This window comes from Carassius carassius, chromosome 50 (genome assembly GCF_963082965.1).
Source record: "Carassius carassius chromosome 50, fCarCar2.1, whole genome shotgun sequence".
Taxonomy (NCBI): domain Eukaryota; kingdom Metazoa; phylum Chordata; class Actinopteri; order Cypriniformes; family Cyprinidae; genus Carassius; species Carassius carassius.
The window spans coordinates 5,717,566-5,744,270 of record NC_081804.1 but is presented as its reverse complement, the minus strand read 5'-3'; the positions used below and the strand labels follow the sequence as shown (position 1 = coordinate 5,744,270).

The following is a 26,705-nucleotide window of genomic DNA, read 5'->3' as shown; positions in this document are numbered from 1 at the left end:
GTTTGATTTATTGTACTTATAATGCCTGCTTATCTAAGGTGTTATTCATCTTGAAATTGGGACCAATTGAGCCTGGGTGCTACTCAAAGCATTTTTTCGTACCCCAGATCATATATTTTCATACCAGTAGGGTAAAAAAACTGTTTTGACACCACAATGTCCTAGGCTTCATAAAGCATTAAGTTTTTTAGACCAGAGTCATTAGTGAGTACAGAAGTCAAATGTATCCTTAATTTATATGCTGGATGCTGAAGCATTTATCCAAGGTTCCGTGTAACTGATTCAGTTTTGATTTCCATTTGCAGGCTCAACATGTGGCCCAATGAGAGCTCTGAAAACCAAAGGTGATTAGAAGTGACCAACCGTCATCCTTACTGTCAAACCCATTTGATTGGAGCCTTGAGGACCTCTCAAGATTTTTTTAAACACTCAAGCAGATCACAAGAACATAGACACAAACCAAGGCAGCTACGGATTATGCCAATATAGGCTCCAACGTGCAGTTTAGGTAAGAACATCTCTGAAGCCATGGCGGACCCCTATCATGGCGGAGACAGCTATGGGACGTATGGACAGGGAGGACAGGATGGCTATGGCTATCAGACTGACTACCCTCAACAGGAAGAAGACGCTGCCAGTGACGTCACAGAGGGACACGATGAAGAAGATCAAATGTATGAAGGGGAGTACCAGGGCATCCCCCACCCCGATGAGGTCAAGGCTGCCCGGAGGGCGGCGAGAGCGAAAGCGAGGACCACGGCGGACGCCGTGTCAGATCAGGAAGAGCTTGCTGAACAATACGAGGACATCATGGAGGACTGTGGACATGGGAGGTTCCAGTGGACCCTGTTTGTGGTGTTGGGTCTGGCACTAATGGCAGACAGCGTGGAGTGCTTTGTAGTGGCCTTGGTGCTACCCAGTGCAGAGAAAGACATGTGTTTGTCCCACGCTGAGAAGGGAATGCTGGGTAAGTCACCATTTTAGTGTTCATAATTGCATACTACCATAGTATTTCTACACTAAACAGCACAATGATCCACTAAATTAGCAAAAATGGGAAGTATACTGCACTTAGGCTATAGGTACTGGTTTCCCATAATGCATTGCACTTAGTCTTACATTTCCAGTGGTAACACTAATGAAAATTAACCATGGTTTTTCTACAAAAAAAAATAACTTGTTACTATAGTTAAACCATGGTAACCACAAATTAGCCATGGTTTTGCTACACTAACCATAGTTTACCAATAGTATTTGTAGTAAAACTGTGGTTATACAAATGGTAACCATTATGTCAAAAAAGGTAGTTTACTAGTGTTTGAAATATTTAGTTTTCTAAATTATTTAGTGTTCTATTTCACATCATTTTGAAACAAAGCAGGCTGTATACAATGTACACTTTGCACTAGTAGTACTGTATATAGTATGTAGTTAACATTTTACTAGCATTCCATTATGTACATATCCATTGTTGAGAATTATTTGGTGTATATTGATTCTTATGCCTGTAGCTCATGTGCTGATATCCTTTTTCCTGAATAATGTTTTATAACATAAAAAAAACTAAGCAAAACCGCATTAATTAAATTTAGCTGGTTATGGAGTCCTGGATGCCGTTCCATATGCACATGCTGACGAAAAGATTTTGTGAATTGAGACGGACCTGAATGATGGTATACAGTCAATTTTAGCCAGCTGGTACTTAAGGAGACCATCAAATTAAGAATGTTCTCAAATTAGCTAATGGGGCACTCGACGGCTGAGATTCATGCGGCTGGATTTTACGCTCAATTTTACATCAATCCACTCTTGCTTAGTAAAGCAGTTAGGGGAACTGACTTGTGAATCCCAAAGGTAAGATTGAGATGTGTTTTCAGGCAGACTAGAGCTTCAGAAAAACAATTAAGCAAGACCAAGCAAGAATAGAAATTGTAGAAAGAGGTAGTTGTATTTAATGTGCTCCAAATTGGTTTTCCCTATAGTTGAGACAGACGCTTTGTAGTACTAGTGGAAATTTTTTATTTGTTTTTGATTTGTCCATACTAAAAATACATCTGTAATGCAGGACCTGAATTAAAATGTATTACTAGTTTGATCTCAATTCAGAAAAACAAGACATGTCAAGACATGCCTGATAATCCAAAGATTTTTTTATTATTATTCAAACAGGAATAAACATTTTAAGACTTTAGTTTACCTTGTAAGAATAAAGTCAATCTACAAATCTGTCTATCGGATTGAATTTTTCAAGGCACCAGTAGTGACAGTGCAAAACCGTACCCAGTCTGGATAATTTATATTGATATGTGTGCAGAATTAGCGTATATGAGAGTAAAGAATGTCTGTGAGCGTCAGGGAACCAGAATGAGCAAGCACTTTCCATTCTGCACACCCGTCATGGAGAACAACTGTGTCAGCAGTAGCCCGACAGATCGATAGCTTCTCTTCTGACCTTGCTCTGATAGATAAATTGTGTCCACCCCCTCTGCAGTCACCCTCAGGTTACATTCATCACTTGCTTTTCCATGTATTTCACATTACTTATCAGGGTTGGTTCTGACATGCCATCTTTGCAGAGACATTTTATCTGCTTGCAGGTCTAGAACTGAGCATGGCAGCTTGTAGATGGGTCAACCACTTTTACAGGTTTTTTGTAGTTGTTTTCATTTTTGGCCCAACACTGCAGCAGATTTTCTGTTGGGTTGCTTGTCAACTGACTATTAAAGTGCTGTCACATTTACTGTTGTTTGGTGAATTTTCACTGGCAAAATCCAGTTATTTCAATGCAATTGGGAATTTGGCTTGAGGGCAAATGATTACCCCACAGAGATTTCGCATCAGGTTCAGTTAGTCAGTCGTGTGATTTTGCCATGATTGCCAACAGAAAGCTGCTTTATTTGAAAGTGACTTCTGTGTAAACTGAGTTTCATACATCACTATACTGTTGATAGACAACATTATCGTAATAAACAAGATTAATGTTTTGCCGAAAATTCACTAAATGAACACACTTTTGTTCTAGAATAAGTAAACTGGTTTGAGGTTCGTATCTCACTATGTTTTTGAAATGTTTTCAACTGACCTTACTAATCAAGTTATAGAATTTTTATTATTATTATTTGACTAATTATCTAGTGTCTCAAACATTTAATTAAAAAAGGTCAATAAACATGTCATTTCTGCACCACTATAATATTTCTGCACCAAATGTAATTTCAAGAGAAGTTTTTGATTTACATAGTTTCCTTTTATTTAAATAGTTTCCTTAGCCCTACCTTATCTCTCATTGGTCAAAAAAGCATATAGCCCCGCCCATACTCAATCCATTGGTCGAGTCAGTGTTGCTATGTCAGGCTGGTCGGAATTCTCAAACAAACAGAAGAATGTTTTGAAAGCACCAAGTCTTTTGACTTCTGTGGGGAATAAACCTACCAGTAGCCTATTTATAGTCTCTGCATATTAAACTGAGACAGGTGAAAGTATTTTAGTATTGAAAAAAATGACACCCCAGAAATGTAAACTGAAGTTGGCATGTAAATTTATATGACAATAAAGAATGAAATCACCACATCGGCTTAGCCTTGGGCCCTCATTTTGGCTCTGAAACATGGTCACGACTGCGTGACTCGGTGGATTAAGGCTGACCAATGGGATGCTGGGAGGATCCTCATGCTGAGCAGTGGGGCATAAGGGCAACTCAGCTCCATATGTTAATCTGCTCATAGAGGACAGTGCTGTCACTCTCACACTAGTCTTACACCAAACTCCATTCACCACATGACCATCTGTACTCCACGCCATGCCTTCGAGCTTCATGCCTGTGAGTTTTGAGGGGGAAATCTGCAGAATTATGCAGAACAGGTTTGATAAAATTAGTTAAATGCAACTGAGAGTACTACGCTACTATTAACGTTGTCTGAAATCATAATAGAATTAGATCAAATATTTATATTAAATGATTTAATTTAATAAATGCTTCATTTTTATAACTGATATTTAATGTAATTAAAAGAAAAAATTAAAAGGCCAGAATACGAGCCTGGTATTTGTTCAAAATCTTGCAGATATAAATATATAATATAGATATCTACACTGAACAAGTATAAGTATAAGTATAACCGTAATGTTTGTTCATTTGGTGAACACTTTTATCCAAAGGCAAAGGTCATACGTTTCCCTGGGAAGTGAACCCTACAGCCATTTGCTAACGTTTGAGCTAAAAAATAGCTTAAATGTTAAATAATGATAACAATTAAACCTTTAAAACTTTTATTGTTTTCCTAAAGTATAATGGTAATAGAGTAAATCTACTGGCATAATAATAACATGCTTCCACTGTCATTGTACAACATTTACTCAAAGGTTCAAATAGAATGCCAGCTCTTTCACTGCTCTCTTAAGTGAGCACCCCACTGACGATACATTCACTAAACGTGTCACGTCAGTCATATTGCACACCTGTGAGCCCTGCTATAGTTTCTGAACACCCACTCACACTCATTAAGACCGTCCAGGACCGCAAAATCTTCTATTGCAAACACTTAACCTTGTGACTGCTCATTTGATGCTCCTTTCCCTCCATTTCCGAGACTACATTAGTTTAAATTGATTGTGGTTGCTTGAGTCCTGAACTTACTGTACATATTTCTATGTCATTTCAAACACATGTAGACTCTATCGAATCTCATTAGAGAAGAGTGATTGAAAGTAAACAATGCACAGTAAATTTATTTTGGGCCGATGAAAAACTTGATACATACTAACAAGGAGGAAAAGAGGGAGAGAATGCTTCCTAGAGGCACTGTAAAATAGAGGAGAGGTAAAATATGTGTACTTTCAATATATTTATATATATATATATATATATATATATATATATATATATATATATATATATATATATATATATATATAAAATTAAAATATTATATAAATATATCTACTGTATGTCAGTCTATCTTACATGGTTGATCTTTGCTTCGACAGGTTTGATCGTTTTCCTGGGAATGATGTTCGGTGCATTTATTTGGGGTGGCCTGGCTGATAAAGTCGGTCGACGGAAATGTCTGATTATCGTCCTCGCCATGAACTGCATCTCTGCCTTCTTCTCCTCATTCGCACAGGGATACGGCTTCTTCCTGTTTTTCAGGCTGATCTCTGGAATTGGGTAAGCCGGAGAGAAAAAGAAAGAGAATGAGTGGTATATCAAAAAAATTATTATCTGACCTCCACCTTGGAAGCCATGTAATTGCTTGACAAAAAGTACTTGCTCTCCATTAGAGGTTGAGCCCTTGTGTAAATCAGGCATGTCCAGACTCAAGCCCTTCTCCCTCTGCTCAACTTCTAAATTTAATCCTATCAATGCTGGGTGATAATTACAGGACTGATTCATGAAGTACTCACTATTTACAGTAGCTGCTTCTGGTCATATTTTCAAGATATAAAACCCTTAAGACTACATCATGGCATTAAAAGGCTGATCAATATGCTCTCATGGCAATTTACAGGTTTTGTGGACAAAAAAAAAGAGCTAATGAAAGTTTGCAGATAGGAATAACTGTGTTGTAAGAGAACCATGGCCATGTGTTATCTTGCAGGATTGGGGGCTCCGTCCCAATCGTGTATGCGTACTTCTCTGAGTTCCTGCAGATGGATAAAAGAGGAGAACATCTCAGCTGGCTCTGCATGTTCTGGATGATGGGGGGCATCTATGCCTCCTTCACTGCCTGGGGCATCATCCCTCGATATGGTACATGTATATATCTTTTATATGTAGAGTGGTTTATGTATAATGCTCCTTTTTTCCCCTTGTTTTTACATGTTGGTTGTGTTTTGCGATGTTTTTAGGCTGGGGTTTCAGTATGGGCACAGAGTTCCAGTTCCACAGCTGGAGAGTGTTTGTTCTGGTCTGTGCTCTCCCAGCTATAGCAGCTTTTCTTGGGCTAATGTTCATGCCTGAGAGCCCACGCTTCCTACTGGAGGTACATGTCTGAAATATACAATAGTGCTGTTCCAACACCTAGTGAGCTGACTTGCTGCCTACTGCATACACAAATAGCTGCTTTCTAAGATAGCATCATAACATGTTATGGTACCTAGACAGCAACTTTCTTTGAAATACATTTTTGTAAGATTATAAATGTCTTTACTGTCACTTTTGATCAATTGAATGCATTTTTGCTGAATAAAAGTATTAAATTATTTAAACAAATAAATCATACTCCAAACTGTTTATCAGTAGAGTATGTACCTCACAAATCAAGCCATTATGAGTAATAATCACACAGCGATGAGGAAACAATATCCATCTGTTCCAGAATGCTAAACATGATGAGGCCTGGATGATCCTGAAACAGGTTCATGACACCAACTGGAGAGCCAAAGGAGAACCTGAGAGAGTGTTTACTGTAAGTTTAATGTTTGTCAAGAGCTGAATTATTTAATATGTAACAAAAGTTGTCTTAGGTCTACGTCATATAAGGAAGACTTTTTTATCATATTACCTCATGGATAATGAATCCTTTTATCCAGGTAACTCATATCAAGACTCCAAAGACACAAGAAGATGAGTTTATTGAAATTCAAACTGCAACTGGAACTGCTTTCCAGAGATGGGTAGTTCGAACTTTGACACTGACAAAGCTGGTAAACCGTAAAGCTAACAGTTCAGTTGACTGATGTTCTTCAATACCTAATATTAATATAAGGTGTTTTTCTTTGCAGGTCATGAAAAACGTTTTGTCCCTCTTTGGCCGTGATCTAAGACTCGCTACTCTGCTAATGGCCATCATATGGTTCACAATGGCATTTAGGTAATTCCCTTTAGCTAATTACACTGGTGAATTTACTATTTTATTAAACTCTTCTTTAGTTCAGCAAATGGAATTGCAACACATTGGTTGGAAAAACAGATAGTTCCACCTCCAAACTTGCCACACTGGTGGAGTTTTCGCACTTAGAAAACTAAACATTTCATTGCTTGTCTTTCTTTTGGTATATTTCAGTTTTTACGGGCTATCTGTGTGGTTTCCTGACATGATCAAACATCTCCAGCACGAGGAGTATGAATCCAAGGTCAAAGTATTTCATCGGGAGAAGGTGGAGCAATTTCATTTCAACTTCTCTTTGGAGAACCAAGTACATAAAGAGGGAGAATACATCAATGACAAGTACGCTGACAAAAACGCCGTCTGCGACATCTATTATCAACAAATTCTTCTCTTAATTGTCAGGCTATAGTAGTATCTCAATGTGTGCTGTGTGCTCTCATGCAGGTTCATCAACATTGAGATGAAATCTGTGAAGTTTGAAGACTCCTTATTTGTGGAGTGCTACTTCGAGAACATCCAATCCACAGACACCATCTTTGAAAACTGCACCATCCGCAATACTGTGCTTTACGACACAGGTAAGAGATCTTGCCCACAATCCAGAGATGCTTTAGTGCATTGGGCCTCATGGTTTCTTTATTTCCACAGACTTATATGAGGAAAAGTTCATTGACTGTACATTAGAGAACGTCACATTCCTGCACAACAAGAAAGGATGCCATTTAGACTATGAGGAGGAGAACGATGTCCTCATCTACTTGGTCAGCTTCTTAGGCAGCTTAGCTGTGCTGCCTGGAAGTATCATCTCAGCACTCTTCATGGACAAGATTGGACGAATCAAGATTATAGGTGAGACAAACTGCTATCTAGATGGCTACAAACCTTAGCTTAGCTATTTTCAGAAATGCTATCTTTATTTTTTAGATCTAGTAGCTTGCAATCTAAGTGGCTAATGTTGTTTCTAAATAAGAAGAGCCTGTGATTTGTTTTGTTCTTTCTTTCTGCAGGGGGTTCAATGCTTATTTCTGCTGGCTGCACTTTTTTTCTTTTCTTGAGCTTTAGTCAGGCAGCCATCATAGCCTGGCAGTGTCTGTTTTGTGGCGTTAGCGTAGCAGCGTGGAACGGCATTCAAGTCATCACCGTGGAACTCTACCCAGCTTCAAAAAGGTATAACTAATATACAATTTTGAGATTTAAAAAAAATATTTTATATAAAATTAGTTCTTTTAGTAATTTGATGTGTTCTTTTCGTAAATTTTATTATTTTTATATATTGTTATTTTTAAGTTTATTTATATGTTTAGTTATTTTAGCTTTATTTCAAGTCAATAGTTTTAGTTAATAACAACACTGGGGTGTAATTGTTGCTTATAACCTTTGTCTATTGGAGCTAGATACAATGTCCAGGCCAATTGTAGTCTGATTAACATACATGCTAAACTAAGCCGAGTCACAATCACATTATCAGTCTGATTTCACAAAAAAAAAATGTTTTTTTTTTTTTTTTTACATTAGGCTACATGTAAAAACACCGTCTTTCATTGCTTGGTCTTGACTTCTCTTACAGAGCCACAGCGTTTGGAGTCTTAAATGCCATTTGTAAGTTTGCGGCTATATTGGGAAGCTCAATCTTTGCCTCATTCGTAGGAATTACCAAAGTCATCCCCATTCTGCTGTCCTTCTGTGCTCTGGTACTTGGTGGAGTGTTGGCCCTGAAACTGCCTGAGACCAGAGAGAAGGTCTTGCTGTGAAAAATCTGAAGGTTCGGTCCAAGCCATTGTATTTAACTATTAGCGTGGAGATAACAACTGCTGGCATGTGTAAAACTGGGTTTATTCAAGAAAAAACTCATAATATATTATATTAAACTCTAATATTCAAAAACAAGAAGGACCAAATGATGGAGCTACCCTAGTCAAATATCAATGTATAAATATGCCTGATATTTCATATACAGTAAGTTAAAGGCCTGCTGGGTCATTTGGAGCCTCAAAAAATATCTGCACTAGTTATATAGTTTCAGAAGAATCTACAGTGATTATTATAGAGAAAAACCTCCAGTGAAAAATACAATTTGTCCCAGATTTGTTTAGATGAGGTAATCAGAGTCATGGAAGTCTCAATCCTGTGCCATTTCTTGGTCAAAAAATTTAGGTACTGTTGGAAATTTTCTTTTTATCTTATTCTATAGCTTGTAATTGGCTATCGTCTTGCCCTCTGCCATTGCTTATGATGTAACCTCCACTGATAAAAGGTGTATTTTTGTCCTGGTGTTTGCAAGGGTCCTACTATATGTCATGAGACTGATCTCAATGTGTCGCTGTGCGTTCGGATGCTCGGTGCAGAATGTGCGCTTGTGTTTGTTGGGTCACTGCAGAAACCATTATGTGTGCCTCCTCCGTTTTCTATTTTTGCTTTATTTCCTGTAAATTGCACAATCTGGTGAAGCATCAGACTAAGCTCACCTCACTTTACCTTGCCTTTCACTAAATGTGTTGTTTCTTAGTGCTCTCTCACTCTCTTTCTCTATCACCCTGTTATTTTATGATTTTTTTCATTCTGTGAATCCTGAAAAAGTCGGAGGGTTTGGTCACTTTGGATTTGAGCTTCACAGAGCCACATATCTGTACAAGCTGTTGACTGAGTTGCATGTGTGTAATTTACCAAGTAATGTTGTGTCTTTTCTCAATGTGTTGTCTGGATGATGTAGTTTATGTCTCACTGCAAATAAAACTGGTTAGACCATACAAGTCATTTGGTAACCTGTATCATTTTAGGTTTCATGAGCTGATGATAGGCCTCTTAAGGGAACAATACACACACAAAAAAAAATGAAATCTCTGTTCATGTGGTTCATGTTGTTCCAAACCTATATGTCTTTCCTAACACAAAAGATGATATTTCAAAGAATGTCTATTCAGTATTGTTTTTGGACCCCTTTGACTTGCATTGTATGTCCAAAAAAAAAAAAAAAAAAACCTATTGTGTGTTGTGTTAGAAGAAATAAAGCCTTGCAGGTCTGGAATTGAATGAAGGTGAGTAAATAATGACATGATTTTTTTAATTTGGATGAACTATCTCTTAAAGTGTATTAAGCTGTCACCTTTGAAACCAACGAACAAAGCCGTGCATGCACACTATATTACTGTTACGAATGAAACGACCAGAATGAAATCTGTTCATCTGAATATGGAGGCCAATTTCTGCCATGTTCTGCCATTTTTTATTAATTTATTTATTTTTTAATAAAAGGTAAATGTGACTTTTATCTCACAATTCTGTCTTTTTCTTGAAATCTTTTTTTTTTTTTTTTTTTTTTGAGTCTCATAATTTAGAATTGTATCCCACTATTCTGAGATATAAAATTCTGACTTGCAAGATATTACATTTGAATTGCAAGACTGAGATATAAACTCAGAAATATGAGATTCTAAAAAGAAAAGTCTCCCAATTCTGTTTATGTCTTAAAATCCAGACATTTTTCCTAGTCCGAATTGTGAGATCACAAATATCTTCTTTTTTTTTTTTTTCGTGACATTCCTGTAAAATAGGACAGATCCATTTGGTGGAAATGCAATGAAAACCTCCTTCTCTTTATACATAATTAATGATAAACTCTGTGTAACTGATTCTAATTTTGTTTGTGAACACTTGCTTCTTCATTTTTATTGCATATTTATTTGGGAATATTTTCTGGCTGTCACAGAAATAATTCATTTTATGTTTTCCATTCTGATGTTTTTGTTTTGTGACTGTATATTATGAATTACAAAAAATAAACATTTATGTGATTCGCACAGTTTGTGGTGGGCTTTTCTTTTATTTACTTTTTTTGGCTGAATACTGCCTGCCAGCTCATTCAGTCTTGGGGTTTGAGCTACTGTGTGAAAGATGTAAGAGCAAGACCTTGGAAACAGAGCTGGAGTCCCTTTTTTTCGCTTGGTTGAGAGGTTTTAGTTTGCAGACAAGCTATTCAGTCACTGAAGCTGTGGAAGTGGGTGGGAAGATGAGTGCAAAGATCGTTTGACATGCAGATTCCGGTTCAAAAATGAGTGAATAACAAACAGTAGACTGGAGGAGATTCATATGATGATATGCTGTACTTACAGTATGTAGTGTACCTCTTTTTTTTTTAACTGGGCACAACATACTTGTGTCGTTCTCACAATGCAATGTCATGTTTCTCCTGATTTGCAGCACCTCTGTCTCAAGATATTTTGTTATGATTCACACTCGGGGTGCAAAATGCTGCAAGCCACGAGAGGAGAGAAAAAAAGAGAGAGAACATTGTCATTCCCATGGGAATGTTAAGAAGACAGTTTGAATAAAAGTTATAGTTTTAGGACTGAATAGATACATATGCCTTCATAAAGTAAAAACTTTTTTTTATCCTTTTAAGATGGTGAACACTTTGGTCTTATATGACTGTGAACTAATAGAGGGTAACAGTCTCGCCCACCGTGACTCTGAGGTGCCAAAGACCACCACAGTCCTGGCACCTCTCGGCTCCCAGAGGGTGAGATCAGGGTTCAGTCAGTTCACATCACAGAGGTCATACCGGGGCTTTGAAAGGACAAGTCATCACAAATATCAAACTATATATTATATTTGGAGTAATATTTTTTCAATGTTTTTAAAGGAGGTTTTTAAAGTCTCTAATGCTCATGAAGCCTATATTTATTGGATCATAATAACCAAGTAAAAACAGTAATATAACTTTTCTATTTTCATATTTTTTAAATGCTATTTATTCCTGTGAATTTTCAGCAGCCGTTACTCAAGTCTTAAGTGTCACATGCTCCTTCAGAAATGATTCTATGCTGTTTGTTTGTTTGTTTGCTTTAGTCTAATTCCTTCATGGAAAAGTCATTTAAGTTTCTAACTTATTTAACCACACAAAATAAACTAAAAATACACAAAGGCAAATATTACATTCATAACACCAGATGCTTTGTTGATGTTCTTATAAATATTAGATTAACATATTGAATCAAATTATGAATCTAAAGCATAAAAAGAAAGTGTTTTAAATGTTTTCATATCAAAATGTGTACAGTATACACATATCCTTTCAGTCCCCTACTGAAATAGATGCTTCTATTGATGGTTATTGTTGAATATGGTGGATAAAAATGCAGTTGAATGATTCAGAGAAGATGAACTCTTGACTTGAGCTCGGCGAGGTGTCTCAGTTTAGCACTCAAGGTGCCACGGTAAGGTGCCAGTCTAAACAGTGGCATTTCAAAGCTCCCACACGCCTTCAAAGAGGCTAAACATGTTCTGTTCTGAAAACAGTGTTGTGAAGAAAGACATTTGATTTTTTTTTTTAATGTTAAGCCATTTTTTGTGACCAAGTTTGTGACTAGCAGCACATGTTGTAGCCTAATACACTATGCTAGTCAATGCCATGCTATGCTAATCAAAGTTTAAAAAGGCATAATGTAAGAATCTAAAAGCATTTTACAGGTTACATATCAATAGGCTTTATTTTTTTCAGATATTGTTTCAATGACAGTATATTAGTGTGATGGCTGGCTCTTAATATTGTTTAGCTAGCCTCATTAGCTCACTAACATGTGTGGTGTGAAATTCCATCAAAGGTTCACACAGTCAACAGAGCAGTGCTTTTGCCTTTAATGTGACCCATTAGAGGTGTCACCTAACACCTCGGCTGTGAGAGAATGGCCTGAGTCTCTGTGACCTGTTGACCACATATCATCGTCTGGAGCATGGTTTCTAGATTTTAGGGTATAGATTTATCCTTTATGTGTTTATCAAACTTTGCATGTGTGTACTTTCTTTGAATAATTTTGCCATGTTTATTTGACATAAAATAAAAAATATATATTAAAAAAATCATTTTTAATTTTCAAAAATATATGATAATTTGTTATAAAATTATGTGACTGATTACTCGAAGTCGACATGTTTATCAATGTTTATTACTCGTGTTTACATGTTTATTACTCGAAGTCGACATGTTTATCAAAGTTCACTGTAGGACAGAAATATTGATTTATATTTTATAATATATATATATTGTATATATTTATTACCAATCTTTTATAGAAATATTATATAAAAAACATTTATTTTGATATAATTTAATTTAATAAAATTATGGCAATATAATAAATTATAATACATAATTTAAGTAATTTATTATGTTGATTGGAAATTTGGATTAATGATAAAATGTTTCAAATCATATATATATATATATTTTTGTATTACTCTTATATTTATATATATATATATATATATATATATATATATATGCACAACCATATATATTTATATCTAATATTTATTTTTTATACAATACATTTTTCTTTTACTTAGTATGTTTGAATACAATAAAATACAATTTCATATAATAATATAATTTTTTTTAAATTCTTTTATAATTTTTTATTTTATTATTATTATTTTATATTATATTTACAGTTTTAGATTATTCTGTATTACATACAGTATTATAAACCATCGTGTTTACTGGCTGCTTTATTTTTTTTACTTCACGAGAAATTCTAATTAGTACGCAGTAAATCTGTATATTTATATATTATATTATTATATATTATATATATATATATACAGCTTTACATGAAATTCTGATTATTAAGTAATACATCTTCTTGTTTTTATTTGCCAAGTTTAGCATATTTATTTTTTAAAGCATCAGTTTATTGTGTTTCTATTTATGGATTGAAAATAGTCCAAATAGCACTGCAGGGCTTGATGTTAAAAACAGTAGTGAAGGGGAGAAAAAGTTCATGTTGGGTAGGAGTGAAAAGTCACACATAACCTGATGACTCAAATCTGTATATGTTCCCACACCGGGCTGGACTTCTCCCTCTCTCACTGTAGTCAGGTCTGGGACAGACAGACCTGTGGAGGTGTCACTTCACACCTCTGAGACCCGGGCTACTATAAAGCCTCCCTCCAGCAAACCCTCCGGCATCACCGACTCTCAAACCACACAGAATGGACGTGTCTTCACCTTTCTTCAGCTACTTCACACAAAACTCCTGCAGCTGCCCGAGTTCAGACTCTGAATTCTACAACATCTCATCTCCTGAAGCAGTTTCTCCTCCTTCCTATATGGACTTCTCTCCTTCAGCCCAGCTTCAAAACAATTCTTCTCCACCTCCCGAAGGTGCAAAGGCTCCCATGACCGGTTCCTTACATCAGGACGGATCGCGTTCCCGTGTTGGGACTAGAAGAACGCGCTCCAAAAACCCGAGCAAGCAAAGACAGAGCGCCAGCGAGAAGGAGAAGCTCAGGATGAGGGATCTGACCAAAGCTCTCCACCACCTCAGGACTTACTTGCCTCCTTCTGTTGCTCCTGTCGGCCAAACCTTGACGAAGATCGAGACCCTTCGCCTCACCATCCGCTACATCTCCTATCTGTCTTCTCAACTAGGCCTCAGTGAGGAGTCCCTCTGCCAGATGAGGGACCTGAGAGCTCCTAGATACCAAGAATCAGCTCAAACTCAGGGCTATTCAACTCCAGAGTACTGGGGACTCGGCACATCACATCAAGAACTGTCTCAGAGCACCTTCAGACCTTCAGAGCATGTGTTGAGGAAGACAGAGATGGAGTGTCATCAGGTCTGCATGAGCATGGAAACATCTGCTTATGATGATTCCTTCAACTCCAGCTCCGAATCTCTTCTGGAAGGCCCTTTGTATGCAGACACAGCACCAACATATCAGGTGTGTACTTTTTTTAACACTTCTGAATATGGATGATGCATATTGTGTTAGCTTTTTTTAAAGGTGAATATTGGTATCGAAATTAAAAAAATGTACATTCCTCCCTCTCTTTTTAGGACTACAACAAAGCTGTCCACTGTCCGATTGTACCAGAATTCTGGGGATGAAGCTTTCATCGGACTTTTCATATATTTAAAACTTTTTCTATATATTTTTTGTGGATGCCACTGTACAGTATTTAACGTATTTTAATATATTGTTTTATCTTATTTTTAAGAATTATATTTTAATATTATATATTTTGTATGTTATCATTTTTTGTACAAAAATTATACTAATTTATTGATATTTATAATAAAAACATCTAAATGTCAACGTTTTGATTTTGTGTATTGACTTTTAACTTTAGGATGTTGTTTATTTATTATTAAATAACAATTAAATGGACTTCACTGTCAACTTTTTTGAAGCTTATTTCAATAATTGTTCAACCATCAATATATTCTCAATATATATATATATATATATATATATATATATATATATATATATATATATATATATATATATATACATTTTCTCATTTTTATTTAGTCTAACTTAATGTATTAAACAAAACTAAATAAAAATTAAAAATTAAAAAACATTAAAATTATAAAAAATACAAAAATACACAACAAAAATACTGGCATTAAAATGAGAATTAAAAACATAAAAATAAAAACTACTTCAAAATGTTAATAAAGATTGTAATAGCTTCTCAGTTATAGTATAAATCACGCTTTCTGAAACATTCTAGATGAGTCTCAAAAGAGAGGAAATGAATCCGTTTGCTTTTATTGTAAGTGTCTTGTCTCCGTTAGAGGGCGCAATTTTACAGCCACATGCGGCTTCAAGCCAATGATTTTAGCACGTGACTCTTCCTCTTCATGTCACTCTTGACACACTGTCACTTTTGTTCTGGATTTAAGCAAATATTCTCTTATAGTTCTGCTTTTATCTTCTGTTGTATACTGTATACCTGATATTACACAGCAATGTGAGTTACACTCAAAAAGATTGGCTGATTTCATTGCATTTCTTCTAGATGCAGTTTAATTTGAATTCTTTGGTGATACAATGCAATTCTACCTATCATGTTGAATAATATTATTACCCCTGACAGAAAAAAAGATGCAAAGATCAGCTGGAATGTGCGAAAAAATTGCAAAGACAGGTAGTTACACTATTAGTGGAGGCTTTGAGTCTCCCCTCAGTGATTTAGATGTAAATTACTCTCAGAATCCTGTTAATAGGCCTTCACAGCCAGCATTCACATACAGGAACAGCACACTCCAGGAGATAAATCAGATTTAATATGGAGCAAAACAGTTAACCAGAACAAGATAAAATGGGGTAAAAACATTATGCCTATTTTAAGGGTTGCACCTTCTAAAATATGAAGGCAGCTAGACTATATATTTTAATGTAGAAAGAATTTTATTTGTCATTTGCAAATGCAAAAACATATTATTATTATTAACATTATTATTATGTGGAAAACACTTTTTTGTCAACAATATATTTTTGCTCTCCAATATTACAATATAACAGACGTGAGCTAAAGGCAAAAAGGGCATGAAAAACACTGATTCAGTTATTCTTGAATATACTGTGTATATATTTACCATTTTCATTCACATTTTTTTTTATTCACATGCATTTAATTTACATTTGATTTACATTTTACATCAAATGTGGTTGCTTTCATCTATTTTAATTATTTTAGCAAATTTATTTTTAAAAAAATGCTAAATAAATATTTGTTCAATTTCAGCATGTTCAATGTCTCATTTACAAAATTGTATTTAAATTGCAATGATATATTTTGCCCCTGATTTTGACCATTGAAAAACTCAAATCAGTCAGCTTGTATAAATGTTCAAATTCTGAAAGACTGAATTTTTATAAATAAAATATTATTATAATTGAATAAATATTTATATAATAATAATGCGAAGGAGAAGAAGAAGAAAAATAAGATAAATATATTATTATTATTATTATTATATATTTTTAGTTTGAATATATTATATTTATATTATCTGTTTGTTTGTTTTTTTGTCAAAAAAAGTTTTTCCCTGTTGCTAACTTCAATATTATAAACTCTATAAATAAAACAGAAGGCATAACATGGTATTCCACAACCCGTTCAAGCTGTGCCATGGCACAAAGCCTTACCATCATCCAAGTACTAATCAGGCCTGTGCAAATAAAAGCTCTTTCTTAATGAACTACAGGTCAACAGAAAGAGCATCTCGCACCTCCAAGTCTGGGGTGGATGATCCCTTCAAAAGCCTGAACTTCATGCATCCTTATCTTCATAATCCTCTAATGCGTGAGGGGTCGGCACGCTGCATGCGTTTCAGGACCGTGACGAGGTGTTAGATACTGAGCTAATTAGAACTATGACTCTGCTTTAATAGATACCCTTGACCCTGTGACTGATATGCTAATCTGGAGCTCAATACACAGTTTACAGAGCACTGGGAGGAAAGGATTTAGACAATTTAGTTGTTTACCTCAAATCAACATTTAACCGAGCAGGAGAAGAAAAACACTTTGCATTGATGTGCTAATCAACCTTTGATGCTCTCGGAAAAACTAAGAACGCTTTGAAAAGGAAGAAGTGAAGTCATTTGCAGAGAGGTCTGATTTGTTAAATCCACATTTAAGTGAATTAACAGTGACCAGTGACGTGTTTAATGAGTTAAGCGCACATGTTTTTGTATTGTGTGAGTTTGCTGTATGTATTTGACCTAGTTAGTGTTACATGCTAATATCAGTCGATGACTTTTGACATCATATTCAGATTTTATTGAGTTCATTGTTTATTTCATCTGCAAAGTCACAGCAGTCAGTTGTTGCGATCTTGTCTGTAATGCATGTGTTGACTGGGAACAGTCGAAATCTAATTATTTCAGATCAGCACCGGGCAGGAAGGAGCAAAAAGTGACACGTTGTGGTCTGGGAACTATTTCCTCAGAGCTACTCACACTGAAGCCGTAATCCACAAGACAAGGCCTTACACCTCAGAGAAGAAAATAACAACTGGATATACAACCATCAAGATTTTATTTTACTTCACATCTAAAAAGCACATGAATCAAACCACAATTTTGCTGAATTTGTGTTTTATTATCGCCATTTGCACATTTTGAGATTGCGTTTAATTCCGAATAGTTTATATGTATATTCTAATCTAGAATATTAATAATAATTTTATTCTATTTTTATTTTTGTATAATATAGTTTGCATTTTTATACTAAGGTAAAACTGTTGAACAAAACTGTAAAGAATCTTTTTAACTCTTTTAAACTTTCATTATTTGACATATTAAAAATAACTATCTTCCTGAGTTCCCATGAGGCCAAACATGGTAAAAGACAGTTGACTAAATAAAAACCTGTGAACAACTGACACATTACAAGCGACACACTTCACAGAAAGAGGTGTTACTCTGAGAGAGCAAGCATTTCATCAAAAGCAGTTTTCTGCATCTAGAAAATGTTTAAAATTAAATTTTTAATAACCCCCCAAATAATTGTAATAAATAAAAACATGAATGCATAAATACATGCACTTTTAATAAATGAATTTTAAAAAATACTGTCCAACATTCATGGATTTCTGGAATTCAAAACAACTTTCCTTCTATCTCATACTTCAGATACACAAAACTAAATGGTATAGAGAATTAAAAAATATTAATGAATAAAAAGAATGATTTTATAAATAAATGAAACTATTTCTAATAATTTAATGAATAGTAATAAATAAAATAATTAATAAAAATTATATGTGTGCATGGCCATGCACACATAAAATGTGTAAAATAAAATTGCATGGCCCAGTTTTGATTGAATGGCTTTGCATTGTTGATTAAAACTAAATAATAACAAAAAAAAAAAAAAAATTGACTGATCTGACTGAAATTGAAATCGACTGATTTTTTTATTTGTGTGGTAAGTACAGGTACAAGTACAGAGCCCAAAAGGACACCAAGCAAACAAATCAAAATTGTTTCCATAAAAAAAATTCTCCAGACTTCAAATCTAAATCTATCTTGAACTTGTCCTGTGCCACTGAGTGTTATTTTACCGCTGCAGTCTTCACCTCCCAGCTGTGCCTGAAGTGATGTGAGTCTTCCCAGAGACCCCCTGTCCCTGGTGTGATGTCTCTCTACTGCTTTGAAATTCTTAAGCACCTTCTGGAGGTGCAACATCACACCTCTTCATCCAGGATATATTGGGCTGCTGCCTCCAGCTCTTCAGCATTCACTCAGGTACTAGAGATCGAGAAGGAAACATCTCAACTTTGAGAAGATCAAAACCATGGAGTTGAACTTTTCTCTTCATATGCTCCAGGGAGCCAGATGCCAGTCTGAATATGAGCGATCATCTACCACCACTGATGCTGGGTACTTCAGTGCCTGTGGCAGCCTTTCTCCAAGTCCCTCCATTGATTCCGGATGTTTTTCTCCTCCTGTGAGCTGCTGGGGAGCTGGAAGACAGCCAGAGGCCGCTGGGAAAAATGACACTGACTGCGTACCAGCTAAAAAACCCAGATTAGCTCTACCTGCTGATGGAAAGAGACGTTCCAGGTCCAAATACCCTGGAACCAAGCGTCAGACAGCCAGTGAAAGAGAGAAGCTCAGGATGAGGGATCTGACCAAGGCTCTCCATTATCTCCGAACCTACTTACCTCCTTCTGTGGCTCCTCCTGGACAAACCTTGACCAAGATTGAGACCCTTCGCCTCACTATTAGCTACATCTCTTACCTTTCTGCTCTGCTGGAACAGTCTGAGGAGACCTCCAACCATGAAACAACATCAAGATGCTACTCACAAGATACCTCAGACAGGCTTCAGAATGATCTGCTTTCAGAAACTTGGTGTCTGGATGAGCCAGAGGGACCCATGCAAGACAATGTCCAGTATTGTCCAACATTCACAACCTTAAGTGATTCAACGCAACAGATGGAAAACCATTTTCCCTCTGCTTCAAACTTCAGAGATGCACAGTCCTATATGGTAAGGAGCTTTTCAATTATGTTTGTTTTTGACAGAATGGCACAATGATTTGTTGCATTGGTTACATTGCATATACCTTGTTCTGAATTTCTGTATCTTTTTTCCCTTTTAACAGTTTCCCTGCTCAACAACACATGATGCTTCACACTACAGTAATGTTTTTTCGGTGAAGAACACAAGCAGATATTATGATGTCACCTTAAGTCAAAATCAGATTATTCATCTATAAACTTTTTTGTTTGTTGCATAGTGATTTCAATTATTTGTAATTATTCAATAAATTATTTTTCTATTGAAAAAGTTTGTATATTATGTATATTTATTTTCCTTTTTTAATAAATACTTTGAAATATTACAACCTTTTGTTGCATTTTCTCTGCTTTTTTCATCCTCATAGATATTGATGTTCATGTCACTTAGTTTAAAGGTTTCTAAAAAATACCTTTGCTTTATTCAGCACAAAAGAGCTGAGTTTGAAATTTAGCAATAGCCGTGTTTCCACTGTCGGGCCAGTGCGAGCCAGGGCTTCCACAGTCAGGTCTGAAGCTCAACATGCGCGATCACACAGGAACATGTTAAAAGCGGCTGTTTGTTTGGATGCTTTGTTAAATATTTAAATTCAAAAGCATCGATGTTTTACTATAGAATAAGTGATACATTGATCATAATGAAATAATTTATCAGGACTCAAAATTAGTCACACAGAATTAAATGTATTTCTATTTTATTTATTTATTTCTAATGCTTAGGCGTTATGAAAATAGCCTGCTTATTCAGTCGAGTCTGCTTCTCTTTATTTGTAGCCTATAAGTCACATTTACAAATGAATGATAATATCTCTATTTTTATAAAAGCTCCCGAACAAAAAACATTATTATATTTTTATGATAGGCTACGTGGAGCTAAACTCTCGAGAGGAGACTTATGACATATAATATAGGCCTAAGTTACTAAATAAATACATGATTGTGATAGAGAATAAGCTGACGTCTGATTTCTCCAGCGGTCATATTTACTATGTTTACTGTGGTACTTTTAATGTCTAGCGTGCACAGTCTTTTGCATCGTTTATAAATATTTCTGCCTTGTATGGTGATTATAATCCACATCGGATCAAATTATTTCAAACACACGCTGCTGACTGAAAGTGAGTTTTGAGCTCAACTTATTTAAAAATGATTTTAATTTACATTTTTTATGCTGGTGTTATAGCTTTCTGTTAAGATCTGCAGCGCTGAGCTCTCCAGACCAACTCCACCTTTGTTCATAACCCCTCCTCTAGCCCCAGTATGATTAAATATTTAGCTATTTCTTTAGCATTGTTTATTTAGTTTATTAGTATGTAAACTGTTACGTTATATTTTTTTAACCTTGCCCATTAAGAATTTCACAGTTGTAAACAACTAATTACTAGAATCTAATAAACATTCAGTGTTTATATCAACTATAATAGAATGCATAGTTTACTGCATCTGTTTCAACAGATTTTGGAACTGAAAACACATACACAAAAACAAATAAATTGTTCACGTTGTTCTCAAGCTAGTGAAAACTGAAAAGCTAGTGAAATGAAATAGATTATCTAAAGTCCTTAGTAGCCATATCAATGTCCAGACTGATGTGTGTGAGAGAGCAAGTGTATTTGTGTTTCACTGCACTGATCTTCAGACTCTTCCTCATCAGTTTTTTGTTGCTACTATCCATCTGTCCATAAAGTATGTGTGTATGTAGTCACTTATTGTGAGGAGAACATCTGAATTAAGCACATTGTCTTCAGTTGAAGTATTGTTCAACCACAAAGAATGAGAGTCTGTGATATAATTACACAAAATTGGAAAACAACAGCAATATTAATGAATCTTTCTTATGTTAAGTTCCATTAAGTTATTTTTGGAATCAACAGTTGCTACTTCAAGCAACCAGGAAATAACGCAGATATGCAGATCAACTCAAAAAGTCAACAATGTGAAAAAGAACCTAGTGTACTGGTGTTTCATAACTTTTTTTTATTTAGTCAAAGTCCTTAGCTCATCAGTCTGTAGAAACACATGCATACGTTTAGCAAACAGAGCTGAAGAAAAATGTTAAAGACATGCTTTAAAAATACTTAAACTACTTACATAAGCTTACATGAAAGAATTGTTTGGTTTTCATTTATGTGCTTTTCAGGCTTCAAATAATAGATTATCCTACTGAAAGCACACTGTTCAGCTATTAACCACTCCTTTTTATAGACTAGTAGCAGAAAACAGTAGATAAATGAAGTAAATCAGTGAATTTTACACCTTTCAAAGCTGACTGTCCAGAACAATGCATATATAGTCTTTGAAATTATGACTTAAAAGGACTGTCAATTTCAAATCTCACATATTTCATGTTTTTTAAAAGTCTATTATATTACAAGCTCAATCTGCAAGATTGGAATACGTGTTAACTTGATATTCTCTTTTTCTGAGGTAATTTTTCCAAAATTTTCAAAGGTTTTATCCAAACTGGGTAATGCAAATGCTCATTCCACCAGATGCCACTACATTGTTCAGACAGGTAACATAGCTTTAGTTCAGTCTACCTTAACAACCAAAAAATAAACTTACTGCAAACAATAGAAGCATAAACTTTCTCAAGAAAATGAACATTTTATATTACAATAAAATAGTATGACATTAAAGCATGCTATATAAGTAGATATCTACATATCTATAAATCTTCTCCTCAACTTTTAGGTCAAGGAATTGAAAGGTAAGACAATGTGACAATCAATCAATTGACAGTGGATGACACAGAAATAGAATTATTATCTTTAAGGGCTCAACCAGTGAATTATAAAGTGAAAGTCGTGATATTTGTCAAGTATGGTAACCCATACTCAGAATAGGTGTTCAGCATTTAACCCATCCAAGTGCGCACACACACTGCAGTGACTAGGGCACACACACACACACTTTGAACACACACACCAAGAGCAGTGGACAGCCATTTTTGATCCAGCACCTGGGGAGCAATTGGGGGTTCAGTGCCTTGCTTATGGGTATTGAGAGTGGAAGTGGCACTGTTCATTCACTCCCCCCCCACCTCCTGCTGGCACTGAGACTCAGACCTGCGATCTTCAGGTTACAAGTTTAACTGTTAAACCATTAGGCCACAGCTGCCCCTATAGTGGGAATTGTGTAGGTCAAATAAATTTACAGATTGACACTTTGTGTCCTGGGATTCACATCAGTTCTGAATGTGTCCATGCTTTCTTCAGATGCTGAAAATGAAATATATTGTTTAATGAGTGTACAGTGTGCAAATGTTTTCTTTCTGCTGGAAAATAAACAAATAGCTTAGAATAACTAGAAGTACTTACTAGAAGCAGTAGAATACCCGGTTTTAACTGAATCTATAAAGAAAGACAAAAGGAATTAATGTTTTTGATTTGTTTTTGAAATGTAACTTTCCCCCTTTCATTTTGTTGAACTTTTTCAGTTCCTGTCATACCTGCATGTTGTCTTTTCAATGCATATATAGCAACTGCAGCTCCAATTACCAACATCAGAGCCAAAACTGTCAGAACTGAAGCAATCACTGATTTAAATGGTTCCCCGTGATCAAACTCTGAAACATCAACCACAGACTGAGAGAGCGACTCTAAATGTTTTTGTTTTGACTGTTAGATTGTGTTTTCTGTAAGAGCTCATTACCCAAAGTGACGTCCAGTTTGTTGTCCAGACTGAGGTGTGTGACAGAGCAGGTGTATTTGTGTTTGTCTGCAGCACTGATCTCCAGACTCTTCCTCATCTGGTACGTCCCGTCAGCATTGGGCAGCAGATCTCCTCCAGTGATCTCATGATCAGATACAGGCTGCCCATCTCTGAACAGGGTCAGGTTGATGTGACGAGGGTAAAATCCTGAAGCCAAACAACTCACACGAAACCCAGAAGACAGTTCTCTCTGGAGGAGCCTGACCTTGGGTTTCACTGTAGAAAAAGGGTAAGAGAAAGATATTATTACTTCAATATACTGTATATTGTTCCAAAAAATGCTAAATATAAATAAGAACACTTGCTCTTAACTAGTTTGGCTAGTAGTCAATCATCATACCTTTTCTATTGATTTGAGTCCTCCTTTTTTTAAGGTAACCCTTGAGTGTTTTGATGCAGAATGGTTGGTATAAAACTTCGTGACGCCTCATGCTGAATTCAAGATGCATATTCAGCACTGGAGCCGAGACATTTAAAGTACCCTGATATGTAAAATTCTTGTCAACATATAGCAGCTCATCAGTGGTGGATCCTCTGGCAGCATCCCGTGTGATCATTTGTCCCGGTTCACCATTGTCTCTGAGCTCACACAAGACTAGTCTCTGAAGGGCAATAGCACCTTTAATAGAGATATTTAGTTTTAAGGTAGTGTTTGCACTATTACATGCACAAAACTTTGTTTGATATTTACTCGTCACAAAATATTAATAACAATAATAATAATTTATATGTTTTTGTTAAAGCCTACAGTCTTGTATAATGCTTACCTTCAGTTTTGTTTACATTTGTTGTTGCGACTGCCCATTTGTTAATAAAAGATGACTGCATGTAGTCACTTATTGTGAGGAGAACATCTGAATCAAACACATCGTCTTCAGCTGTTGTATTTCCTCTTGGATGGAGTGTTTTCGTCTCACCATTATAATACATAATTCTGACATCATCCAGCATCGCTACGTAGCTAAATTCAGGAAATGGCGTTTGTCCTTTAATGTACGTTGCAAGCACCCACAAAGAGTGAGAGCCTGTAATACAATAACAGGAAATTGTAATTGTAACAACAAAAACAAAACATTTTAAATTTTTTTACTGTGTTTGAAATTCGTTTTAATTTTATAATTATAATAATTTTTTAGATGAGCATGCTTATCTAATATCTAAAGAATACATAAAGGCTAATAAAAACTCTTTCCAGTGACCAGGCACGGGCAGAGGAGGGTGCAGTGCCCACCTGCCCATTATCCCCTTGATGCCCAAAGTGCCCTTTTGTCAAGGATTATTATTATTTATTTTTATTTGTTGGTTAATTAAAAGCCCATTTGTAAAGACCTGCCCAATCTCTCTATTAGTGAAATTAGTTAATAATAATATATAAGGGGCTATAATATTTTTGTTCAATATTTTCCTAATGACAATTTTAGGACTGGTTTATAAAGGCCACTATGAAAAAACATTTTCCCATTTTTATCACAGAATAAGGCAGGAAATAAACTTATAGTTTCTATACTAAATGATATGTCAATCAGTACTGGGTTATTTATAAAGTTGATTTATTTATGACCTGGAGATAACTTGAAAAACACAAATAAACCATATATTTTCGCAATTGTGTGTTTATTGTCTTCACGTTTCATCAGTAACATTTCTGCTTTTTATTCAGCTCAGAGCGATAGCCGGATCCTTACGTTCATATTAAGGATTTCCTGCACATCCTAAGTTATTACTTCTATGAGTCTGATTTTGACTTTTCTGTGCGCCCTCTGGCTTCGAGTATGAATGAAACATGCACTGCATGATAGTGTTCTGCCCTCCCAGGCAAAGACTATCGATACTGTCTCTTTGAATTAAAATCTAGATTTAAATCTAAAAACCTCTATGTGAACCTACCTGCCTGAAAAAAGTACAGGAGACGAATTTACATTTTATTAAAATTCAATACTTATTAAATATTAAAAATGAAGCTAACGATGTTCTACACAAAGTAATATAAACAAAAGTGCAAAGAAAAAAAAACTTTTAAACATAAAATGGTCTTTTCTGTTCTGTGTTTCTTTTTCAAAACTGCATTGCGGCATTTGCTGCTATCAATACAGAAGCATCGGTTTCAATACACTTGTCAGCAAGGAGCAAAGGTCTCATAAAAATGTTTCATGTGACCCTTTTATACTTTGAGCACCTGCCCTTCCAAAGGTCTCTGCAACGCCCTGCAGTGTTTGTTCCTTCAGAACAGAGTTGTGTCTCAAAACCTTTTATTGTGGGCTGCAAGCCAAATCAGTTTAAATATTAACCATTACCTCAAGATCTTTGTAACATGCCAACTTGTGAAGTTTTTTTTATAACCAGCAGTTTCTGTGCAACCAGGAAATTCTAAAGCCAAATACGCATTTTACATTATTCAACAAAGTAAAAAGAAAAAAGAACTATGTTGACATTTCATAACATGCATTTTTAATTAGTCAAAGAGTTTTGGTTGACAAATTTCAAAGGAAAAAACTTATTTACTAATCATTTTGTTTTGGCTTCATTTACATTTTGTTTTGTATGTTGTTCTATTTAACTATTGATCAACAACTCGGCATGCAAGTTACACTTTACATTTGTAGAAGGAGTGAATTTGCTTGAGAAGATATATCTAAAAGCAGATTATGAGACCTAACAACATTTACAAAAATTGTAACAAATAAAATGAAGTAAAAAATGCATTTGTAAAATTATTTTAAAATCTTACCTTTTGGTGCAGCTAGTGGAAGCAAAAGTAGAAAAAACAAAAATATATTGTCCATATTAAAAACGTACAGGCTCCTGTTTGCTTTCAGTCAGCACTCGCTTGAAAATGATCAACTTTGAAATAAACATGTTCCTCCCTTGGGTGTAGTTAATGAGTGTTGACTGAGCTTTACAGCTTTTAATATTTAGCTAGGTAACATTAAAGGAAATTGATGTTTGTGTTGATCAACCTTTACACCACAAACAGGTTTTTTCTTTCACTTTTGCATTTGTCTAAAACCTTCACCAAAACCAACAGTGGCCCACTTCCAGAAGACCTACAGACCACCACTTTCAGGTCTTGACCAGGGAATTGTAATGCGAGTTGCACAACATCTATTTATTACTATTTACTGAACTATGCAAAATACTCTTGGAAAAAGAAAACCCTTCAGTCAGAATAACTTTGTTCATTGTTTAAAGATGTTTATCTGATCATGTTGTTTTGTGTGATGACATTCACATCAATGTTATAATGTGTCCACGTTTTCTTCCGATGCTGAAGTTTTTAATGAAAAGAAGTAGCCTACAAGGGAAGTCGTGGCATAATGGTTAGAGAGTCGGACTCCCAATC

At 35.4% G+C, this 26,705-nt stretch overlaps 4 protein-coding genes across 5 annotated transcripts; 3 read left to right on the top strand and 1 right to left on the bottom strand.

Annotated features, from left to right (window-relative positions):
* Positions 1 to 543: 543 nt before the first annotated feature.
* Positions 544 to 10,627, top strand: LOC132133317 (synaptic vesicle glycoprotein 2B-like; the record flags this gene model as incomplete). The annotated part of the gene is made up of 12 exons (XM_059546112.1): positions 544 to 967; positions 4,987 to 5,167; positions 5,598 to 5,749; positions 5,848 to 5,981; positions 6,318 to 6,407; positions 6,532 to 6,645; positions 6,724 to 6,812; positions 7,005 to 7,169; positions 7,275 to 7,408; positions 7,479 to 7,679; positions 7,838 to 7,997; positions 8,398 to 10,627. Coding segments are annotated over 12 exons (2,028 nt in total), but the record flags the coding sequence as incomplete, so codon positions are not given.
* A 2,932-nt stretch (positions 10,628 to 13,559) lies between these two features.
* Positions 13,560 to 14,903, top strand: LOC132133527 (mesoderm posterior protein 1-like). The gene is made up of 2 exons (XM_059546389.1): positions 13,560 to 14,549; positions 14,666 to 14,903. The coding sequence occupies exons 1-2, from the start codon at positions 13,818 to 13,820 to the stop codon at positions 14,714 to 14,716; spliced, it is 783 nt and encodes a 260-aa protein (XP_059402372.1). The 5' UTR covers positions 13,560 to 13,817; the 3' UTR covers positions 14,717 to 14,903.
* Positions 14,904 to 18,575: 3,672 nt separating this feature from the next.
* LOC132133483 (mesoderm posterior protein 1-like) lies at positions 18,576 to 19,754 on the top strand. The gene has a single exon (XM_059546330.1). The coding sequence runs from the start codon at positions 18,924 to 18,926 to the stop codon at positions 19,668 to 19,670; it is 747 nt and encodes a 248-aa protein (XP_059402313.1). The 5' UTR covers positions 18,576 to 18,923; the 3' UTR covers positions 19,671 to 19,754.
* A 2,148-nt stretch (positions 19,755 to 21,902) lies between these two features.
* LOC132133010 (zinc-alpha-2-glycoprotein-like) lies at positions 21,903 to 26,238 on the bottom strand. 2 transcript variants are annotated; one of them, XM_059545662.1, is made up of 8 exons: positions 26,094 to 26,238; positions 24,133 to 24,390; positions 23,706 to 23,984; positions 23,306 to 23,581; positions 23,103 to 23,219; positions 22,972 to 23,004; positions 22,340 to 22,872; positions 21,903 to 22,073 (listed from the first exon to the last, which is right to left on the bottom strand). In XM_059545662.1, the coding sequence occupies exons 1-7, from the start codon at positions 26,146 to 26,148 to the stop codon at positions 22,805 to 22,807; spliced, it is 1,086 nt and encodes a 361-aa protein (XP_059401645.1). In that variant the 5' UTR covers positions 26,149 to 26,238; the 3' UTR covers positions 21,903 to 22,073; positions 22,340 to 22,804. The 2 variants fall into 2 exon arrangements, with proteins under 2 accessions (XP_059401645.1, XP_059401646.1); XM_059545663.1 differs by having other exon boundaries at positions 21,906 to 22,073; positions 23,103 to 23,217; positions 23,316 to 23,581.
* Between the last annotated feature and the right edge of the window lie 467 nt (positions 26,239 to 26,705).

Bases quoted from the DNA above. Each gene is read 5' to 3' on its own strand.
- LOC132133527 (XM_059546389.1), top strand. From the start codon at position 13,818: ATGGACGTGTCTTCACCTTTCTTCAGCTACTTCACACAAAACTCCTGC. The intron at 14,550-14,665 runs GTGTGTACTTTT...CTCTCTTTTTAG, and splicing joins ACACAGCACCAACATATCAG to GACTACAACAAAGCTGTCCA.
- LOC132133483 (XM_059546330.1), top strand. From the start codon at position 18,924: ATGGAGTTGAACTTTTCTCTTCATATGCTCCAGGGAGCCAGATGCCAG.
- LOC132133010 (XM_059545662.1), bottom strand. From the start codon at position 26,148: ATGGACAATATATTTTTGTTTTTTCTACTTTTGCTTCCACTAGCTGCA. The intron at 23,220-23,305 runs GTAATGAGCTCT...TTGATGTTTCAG, and splicing joins CAAACTGGACGTCACTTTGG to AGTTTGATCACGGGGAACCA. The intron at 23,005-23,102 runs GTATGACAGGAA...CTTTCTTTATAG, and splicing joins ATTGAAAAGACAACATGCAG to ATTCAGTTAAAACCGGGTAT.